Source organism: Rutidosis leptorrhynchoides, unplaced genomic scaffold (genome assembly GCF_046630445.1).
Source record: "Rutidosis leptorrhynchoides isolate AG116_Rl617_1_P2 unplaced genomic scaffold, CSIRO_AGI_Rlap_v1 contig329, whole genome shotgun sequence".
NCBI classification, from domain to species: Eukaryota; Viridiplantae; Streptophyta; class Magnoliopsida; order Asterales; family Asteraceae; genus Rutidosis; species Rutidosis leptorrhynchoides.
Window position 1 is genome coordinate 69,010 of NW_027266570.1, and position 7,817 is coordinate 76,826.

At 39.3% G+C, this 7,817-nt stretch overlaps 1 protein-coding gene and 1 pseudogene across 1 annotated transcript; one reads left to right on the plus strand and one right to left on the minus strand.

Annotated features, from left to right (window-relative positions):
• Window positions 1-113: 113 nt before the first annotated feature.
• LOC139882957 (serrate RNA effector molecule-like) lies at window positions 114-3,882 on the minus strand. The gene is given in 15 exon segments (XM_071867204.1): window positions 114-174; window positions 268-432; window positions 537-801; window positions 912-964; window positions 1,042-1,417; window positions 1,420-1,771; window positions 1,773-1,833; window positions 1,928-1,996; window positions 2,155-2,202; window positions 2,282-2,356; window positions 2,455-2,529; window positions 2,625-2,679; window positions 3,048-3,116; window positions 3,119-3,150; window positions 3,434-3,882. Coding segments are annotated over 15 exon segments (2,205 nt in total).
• A 458-nt stretch (window positions 3,883-4,340) lies between these two features.
• On the plus strand, window positions 4,341-6,209 carry LOC139882949 (uncharacterized; annotated as a pseudogene).
• Window positions 6,210-7,817: the final 1,608 nt, after the last annotated feature.

Consider the following 7,817-nt stretch of genomic DNA (forward strand, 5'->3'; position numbering starts at 1 on the left):
AGTAACACTACAAAAGTGAGCATTAAAGTATTTGTAAGAAGAAAAGAAAGAAAAAATTAAGTATTAAATTAACAATATATTTAACATACAATTTAATGATCCTTGTGCCACACCTACAAGCTTCTATAATCTATAACAGTGACTTCATCCTCCGGTGCATCCAAGTCTTGATAACTGCATAAAAAGAGAGATTACACACTATCAGAAACATGAATGCATAAAAAAACTAGACAGACTACAAAGGAGGTTACTTCGAACAGAATTTACCTTCGTAAACGTCGAGGGTCTTGATGGAAGGCACCAGGAGGTAGAAGAATAGGGGCAGGGCCATTTAACTGGGGCCCACCACCATCGAATGGCTGGGGACCACCCTGGTCTCTAAACATCCTCATCGCAACTTCAGGCGGAGCTGGGACAAAGGGCCCTAACGGACTGCAAATAACATGATGCATCAGCTAGCCACGTTTTAAGAAATTCAAAAATAGAATATAGAAAAATCAATAATTATGCTCAGAGGTAATTTATTTGCAACATACCCGGCACCAGGGACAGGCATCAATACTGGAGGGGCAATTTCTGATGGAAATGAAGAAGAAACATGCATCCCTTGTCCACCAAAAGTATCAAACATGGATTCATCATGACTATTCCCACCATCATCATTATTAGATTGGAAATTTTCTGATTTGGTGTTATCAAATCTATCACCGCCGTTTGCTCGATTGTCACGTTCTCTACGATTGCCACGATCATCTTTCAATCTACCTTCTAGCCCAAGCTTATGCCTTGGTTTTTGTCTTTCTGAAGAGAGAAAAACTTGATGAGGATTGGCATTAATGAGTTAATAGCTTCCAAAAAGAAAAACAATGAGCTTTTGAAGACCAAAGAATCCGGCTTAGTAAACTGTAAACATACCATTAAAGGTTGCTGCATGACAGGTGTTCCACCAGGTGCATCTGGATCACTGTAGATGACACTCAACGCATCAGTTGAATCATACATGCAACTGAGCATATGAAAAGAAAGAAAGAAATTCCTTACTTCATGTAATTCTGAAAATACAGTTCTTCACGCACTTTAGTAGTTCGGTCCACTAAGAGCTCTGGGTGTTTCAGTTTAAGATGCTTGAGAACATATTCAGAAGCATGAAAGAGCTTTGTGCAACCCTTGGCTCCACAACCATACTTCCAGCCATACTTTTCATCTCTGATTTTTCTGACATAGGGATCGAGAGCTTCAGCAGCAGCTGCATCTATCTTCTCCTTAGCACTCAATATTTCCAATGGATCTTGTCCTTTCAATCTCTCTTGCCAATGAGTGTCGAGTTTCTTCTCCCACTCGGCACCCTCATTAGGGTTAGAGCTCTTTCCTACCGCTCTTACATGCCGAAGGCCCTTAGGTTCACTCGTTTCATATTCCCATAATAATCCAAACCATGGATACGCCATAGATAAGTTATAAGTGTATCAAGAAGCTCAACACCCTCAAGGCCCTTGACAGAAGACAAGCCTCGTATAATTATAACCGGGCCACTGGATCCACTGTGAGATTTTTCTCTACCCATTTTGTCAGAATCGGATCCCAGTAGAATATTTTCCTCGATCCCTTTCTCAGAGTCAAGTTTGCGTACGAGGGCTTGAGCTTGCTCAATGTCAGCCTGGATTCTTCTAGGTTCTGAACTAATCGGATGAGCTGTTGGAGCGGATGAACGAAGGTCGGATCCTTTTGCTGGCCCTCGATTATTTCTTCTTCTGCCACTTGCATTGGCATCGGTCCTCAGAATTCGGATCACCAGATTGACCTTCCTTTGATGAAGCAGTCACACCAGGATCTCTGAATTATAACATGTAAGGTCAAACCCCCAAGAACTAGAAAAAGGTCACTGAAAAATTCCAGATAAATGTAATTGTGGATATTGCAATCTTACGTGTCCAACGTTCCATTCTGTAAATCCAGCAAAAATTCCTTCGCAACCTTTCGTGCAAGCTCATTTCTCCTGCAAAGAAATTCATAAGAGGAAGGAATAAGTGTCTAAAATTACATGGAGAAAAAAGGTTGACAATCAATTAAAACTAAAAAACAGAGTCAAATAGATAAATTGAGAAACAGTTTCTTTAGTCCTTTTGAGCACTCCATATACCCATTCATAATTACCTTTCTATGACAGCAACTAAATTTGTAGGATGATACTTGTCTTTCAACCTACACACATAACCAAGTTCAATTCAATAAGAATGATAAATCAGTAGAAATTTAAATAGCAGTTAATGAATCTTTGTACCATTCTTCATCTTTATGAGTGTCAAAGAAGACGCTCTTCTGAGTTGAAATATATTCAGTCTTGTATTCCTGGTATCTGCATTGATGGAATCTATATTAGTGTCACTGTTCTCACTGGATAAAACTTGGATTCGAGTCCCTGCATACTACTCGTAAGTGACTACAATTTTCTACCTGCTTTCAGCTTCAGCCGGTAATACATCATCTTCAAGTTCTTGAATGAACTGTTTGTAAGACATCAGGCCCTCTCTGGGTATATTCACTCTCAAGTTAGATACAGTGAAAAGGACAGTTAGAAGAGAAGAAAAACATAAGAAAAGGACGATGAGTTTGGCTGCCTGAACCTTGTATTCCTTGTGTTAGACATGTCACCATAACCACCACGTCCAGAACCCCAATCTGCAGGAGAATAAATGCATATAAGAATTGAATCTAACATAATCAGAAAGAAAAAGAGTAAGACTTTCCATCAAAATGGTGAAAACCAACTTCACATTTTGCTCTCCCATTCAAAAAACATATTAATCTCTCTCGAGGTAAGAAGTTTGTCTGTAATCGCTACACAGTCCAACAACTCTCCCTTAACCTTGAAACTTGACAGTTAAGTTTATAACAAAGTAATGACAAAGGAAGTACAGTTGAGTTTGTGGAAATTTGTATTTTATTGATTTTTGGAATGATTCTTTTTCGCCAAAGCTTAAGCGATAGAATACGCTTGCACTAAAAAAAAGAAAAAAGAAGAAAGAATCGAGCATTTACCAGGAGACCTTGATAGCCACCAGATGATCTGCCAAAGAAACGGCCATGAGGTTTTTCATCAGGATAAGGTCTGCCCCCATATCACGTTCACCAGGATAATCATATCCAAACCTACACATCAAAAGCCAAAATATCCAAACAAAATTGCACTGCACAATGAGGAACAAATCGTAGAAGGAACAAAAGAGAAGATAAATAAACGGAACATTAAACATTGCCCAGGCACATGGCCTTATAAATCCAAAAAAAAAAGTATATTGCAGAGAATGAACATCAATAACAAGCTATAATTTGATACAATGATTTGAACATTGCAGCTTAACTGGCCAATTAAAAGGAAACGCGATGTACACCAAAAACCAACTAGTGAATCAACTAGAAACTAAGTTTCTACCTTCTTTCTCCGGGACCAAATCCGCCACGTGGGCTCCCACGACGCCCATCAAATCCTCCATCGTCTCTCCTAAAACGCTTATAAGGAGGGGACCGTCTAGGAGGCGGAGATTGTCTTCTATCTCGATGAGGTGGCACCGGCGGCGGAGGGCTCACACTAATTCTCCTCTTGTACTCCCTTTCCCTAGGAGGGAGAGGCGGCGAGGATCGATTCCGATCGTAATAATCTCCGCCTCGTCGATTGGGAGGACGTTCGAAATGTCTGTCGTCTCGCCTATCTCTAAAATCTCTGTCGCGCCTGCGTGAGCCATGCGTTGGAGGCTGAGTAGCAGAAGAGGAGGGAGGCGGAGGAGTTGGTGGGGATGAGGATTGGGGCTCGTCTGCTGATTTTTCATTTCCGCCACGGCGACTGTCGAGGGAATCGGCCGCAATGGTGAGCACTTCCGCCATCGGAATACAGTGATATAGATGGAACCCTAAAGTTGAAGCCGACGGTCAACAGTCGACACTAGACAGAAGTGTTCCAGTTTTGCGTCGCGCCTGAAAGATAGAGCGTAAACCAGGTGAGATTCCAGTTCGAATTGAAAAAGTATAGTTTTTCATTTCTTAATTTGGTTTGATAATGATTGAAATTGAGCCGAAATCATTTTATTTTTTTCCCGAACTAACTATTTAGTCCTAATGTTGTATAAGGTTGTCTATTTAGTCCTCAAGGCCCAAAAATCTTCTTAAAGCCAGAAATCTCCCGCGATCAACCCTAAATTTTTCCCGCCATTTGAAAGCTCTTTTCATCTTTCTTCTTTATCTAATTTCGGTCTCAAAAGCAAATAGCACTCACTTTGCCTGCGTCAAGCCCTGAATTCGAATCGACAGACTCGGATCTCTCTCTATAAGAATTGTGGTTCATGATGCCAGCTTTGAACTCGAAACACCACACGCTAGTTCAAGCTTTGCTAACGCGAGGACCTCTCCTTGAGAAGGATTTCCTCACTGTCTTTGCTGGCGTTACCGGAAAAAATCCAGGTATTCACTTGTCGTTATAGTTTTTGAAGATTAGAATTTCAATTTTGGCGAATATAAGCCTTAGGTTTATTTTGGGGATTTCATTTCTACGGTAATCAATTAACTAATCATCTTGTTATTGAAATCAGATATGTTTTACAACGCCAATTTTGTTGTCAATTGCTAATGGTTTTTTAAGATTGAGATTTTTTTGGGGGGCGATTAGCCTTCCCTTTATTATTTATGATTTTCTTCGACTAGAATGTGATATAGAATGAATAAATAGTTCAAGCTTAAGCTTGATTCTCGTCGATTCAATGCTAAGCGCAGTGTTGTGTGTTTTTTCTCCGATTCTCGGTGCTAGTGGTGATGCCTGTTAGTTTTCTTACAGGTGCAAATCAGGCGTATTTCAATGGCTATCTGCTTGAGATAAAAGGAATTGTCCCTTTTCCAGTTTGAAGTTCGGGCTTCCAGAAACCAATATGATGGCCAACTTTGGTATGGCATGGTTAATACTGTTTCTGATGAGCAGTCCAAGCTCGGTACGAAGTACACTGTTCCCCAGCTTGCTTTCTATAAGGGCATTGTAAGTCCTCTTGAAACCCTTTATTGAAGTGAAGCATTTTAGTATTCTGAATTTATCTTCAGTTCCTCACCGAGGCTCTGCGCTTTTGTTGTGCAATACTTCTATCATTTCATGCTAAGGAGTTTGAAGGATGCACAATACTTCTGTCCTTGTAACCATGCCATTCGGGCTTGGTCATGAGGCTCTTTATCATGCTGATCGAGCCTTACCTTTATTTATACACTTGTTCTTTCTTTTGTGCTTTTTTCTTTGAAAGGGTTATTGATATTTCTTAAATGTCAAACTGTAGCTGGAGACAATTTTGCAGAATTCCAATGGTCAGGGTAGCATATCTAGTTTTGATGCTCTCCACGTACGTTTTAGAGAATCAGGTTAGTTATCCATATTAACCTGAAAATGCACTCTTTCTTATCTGGCATTAGAACTATCTATCTAGTTGTCTGCAGTCTTGGTAATTCTAGTTGTTTGTTATCAGGTGATGACCGGGTCAGAATCACAGTTGCAGGCCCCTGTGCCTGCTGCACTTAGAAACTTCTCAATGACTCAAAAAGAGAAACTATTGATGATTTTGTTAAGGACCAGTGGCTCCCCCCAGATGGAGATGTTGCTCTTGGAATCAGACTCCTCGACCTGAGAGGTTGGTTTCGCACTAACGACGTCTCATCATGTGAAGTGTGCAATGAAGCAGGAGTTAAGGTTTGTATCATGTATCCAATTCTTCCTCCCCTGACCATAAATGTATTATATAGAATGGGAATTGCTGGGTTTTTACAGTCTAGCATTGGCTTAAGTTTTTGTAGTAACTTTTCCTTAGACAATGTGTAATTTGCTGCTTTGAATCTTAAACATCCTGGCGAACTTTGTCCATCCAGGCTCAGCCATGCTCCAATGAAGATTGTCAAGTTAAAATCCATGAATGCTGCCTGAAGAAGAAATTTTCACAAAGAGGGGTATGATTTCCTGTGTTGCCATCTCTTTGCTACTCTATGTTTTATTTCATTTCTTGCTACTAACTATACATACTTTCCAGAGTGAAAAAGTCTGCCCAAGTTGTGGCACCCAATGGCCGTTTCAAGTAGCTAAAACTGAACTCGTAGAGGAGGAGGAAGAGGATGATGAGGAGGAACAGGTTGATGTCAATGAGGAGCCCATTGAGAGAAAGGCATGGTTACGATCCACACAAAGCTGATTCACACAAGGCCAGTCATTTCAAGGAACCCAGAGAAAGAGGCTCATATCCAGTGGACCAGCTTATGATGACACTGACAATGCTGGTCCCAGTCTAAGGAGATCAACTCGACGTCAAAGGAAAATTTAGCAAGGTAGTAAAATTAAATTAGGTCCTGTGGATTTCATTTTGCTCGTAACCTCTGAAAAATTAGTTGTAGGAAATGACTCCTACCTCTTAAGGACTGTTTTTTTGTTTCTTTTTCATTTGCCCTTGCTCTAATTGCATGTCCGGTGAATGAAGAAAATGTTTCTTTCAACACATTGAATTAGAATTTGAAGTTTATTTTATTTTATTTTATGAAAGATTTTGCTCTAATTGCAAAAGTTTGATTATGAAAGATTTTTTTAAAATAAAAGTTGCATAGAAATGAATAAAAGGATATGAATTGTCAACCTATGTATGGAATTGGCACTTATTAGCATAATATGATTTTTTGAATCAAAAGTAGGATGAAGGTAAAAGAGACAGCTAAAAAGAAAATCGATTGAAAGTGTATCATCGATCATATGATAAATAAAGTAAAGAAAGATGCCGAGTTGGTTTATTTTGTTTGTTTTCGTTTATGTATGCTAAAGCGCTCACGTTTCATCTGGCAACTTTAGTTTGAACAACATCCTTTGTTAGACAAAAACAATATTCTATGCCATAAAAAGAAGAAGAAAAGGCCATCGAAATCGACTTGCTTTCCTCGGAGAGGAGGTTACACTCGAGTATTTGACAATCTTTGACCTCAGCTAGTCTGCAAGGATCACTCGACTGGCATCAGCCGCTGTATGGATGCTCGCTTGGAGGTATTTATTGTGTTTTATAGTGTGGCTGCTATGAGCTGTTGTGGTGGCTAGATGTCCTTAGGATTTTAGGGAACCGATGATTTTATGCACCCCATAAAGTGCTCAAAGTCAGTTTTATCCCCCGAGCGCTGATTAACAATTCTAGAATGTTCTCGAGATATCTGATATCGGTCGTTACTGTTTTACTCTTAGTAAGCGGGCCAGGCTCAAGTCGTTTTAAAGCCTTTCTATCGAACAATAATCAACGTCGTTTAACATCATACCGTAGTAAACTATATAATAACTCGTTAGGTGGTTTGCTAATGAAAAAACAACTCGTAAAGTGATTTACCCTCTCATTTATTCTCTTAGCTATTCCCGATTTGAATTAATGAAATCTCGTTTAATCTAGAAAAAAAGATGGAAGTTCTTTTTTTTTAAAAAAAATAAACATATATAGTAAAATAAAAACTCGACAACCATATTATTACCTTTTGACAATCGATATGGTTTATTTTGTTTCAGTCTTGGATCCAGCCATGTAGCCCTAATTGTGGCCCCATGACACTAGAATTTGACCTAAAAGTTTCCCCAAAGTCAGAGGTTCACTTAAGTTTACGTCAGACTCTTTTCCAACTCATCACATGACTGTTATCAAAAAAAAAACTCATCACATGACTTGCTACCTTAATCATTAGGAATTAGAATTCATTAAACAGGCCCAGAATTTGAACTTAATCTCTTTTATGACTGGTCTCCTATTAAATACGATGAGAAAGATTCCCCATTTCCAAAA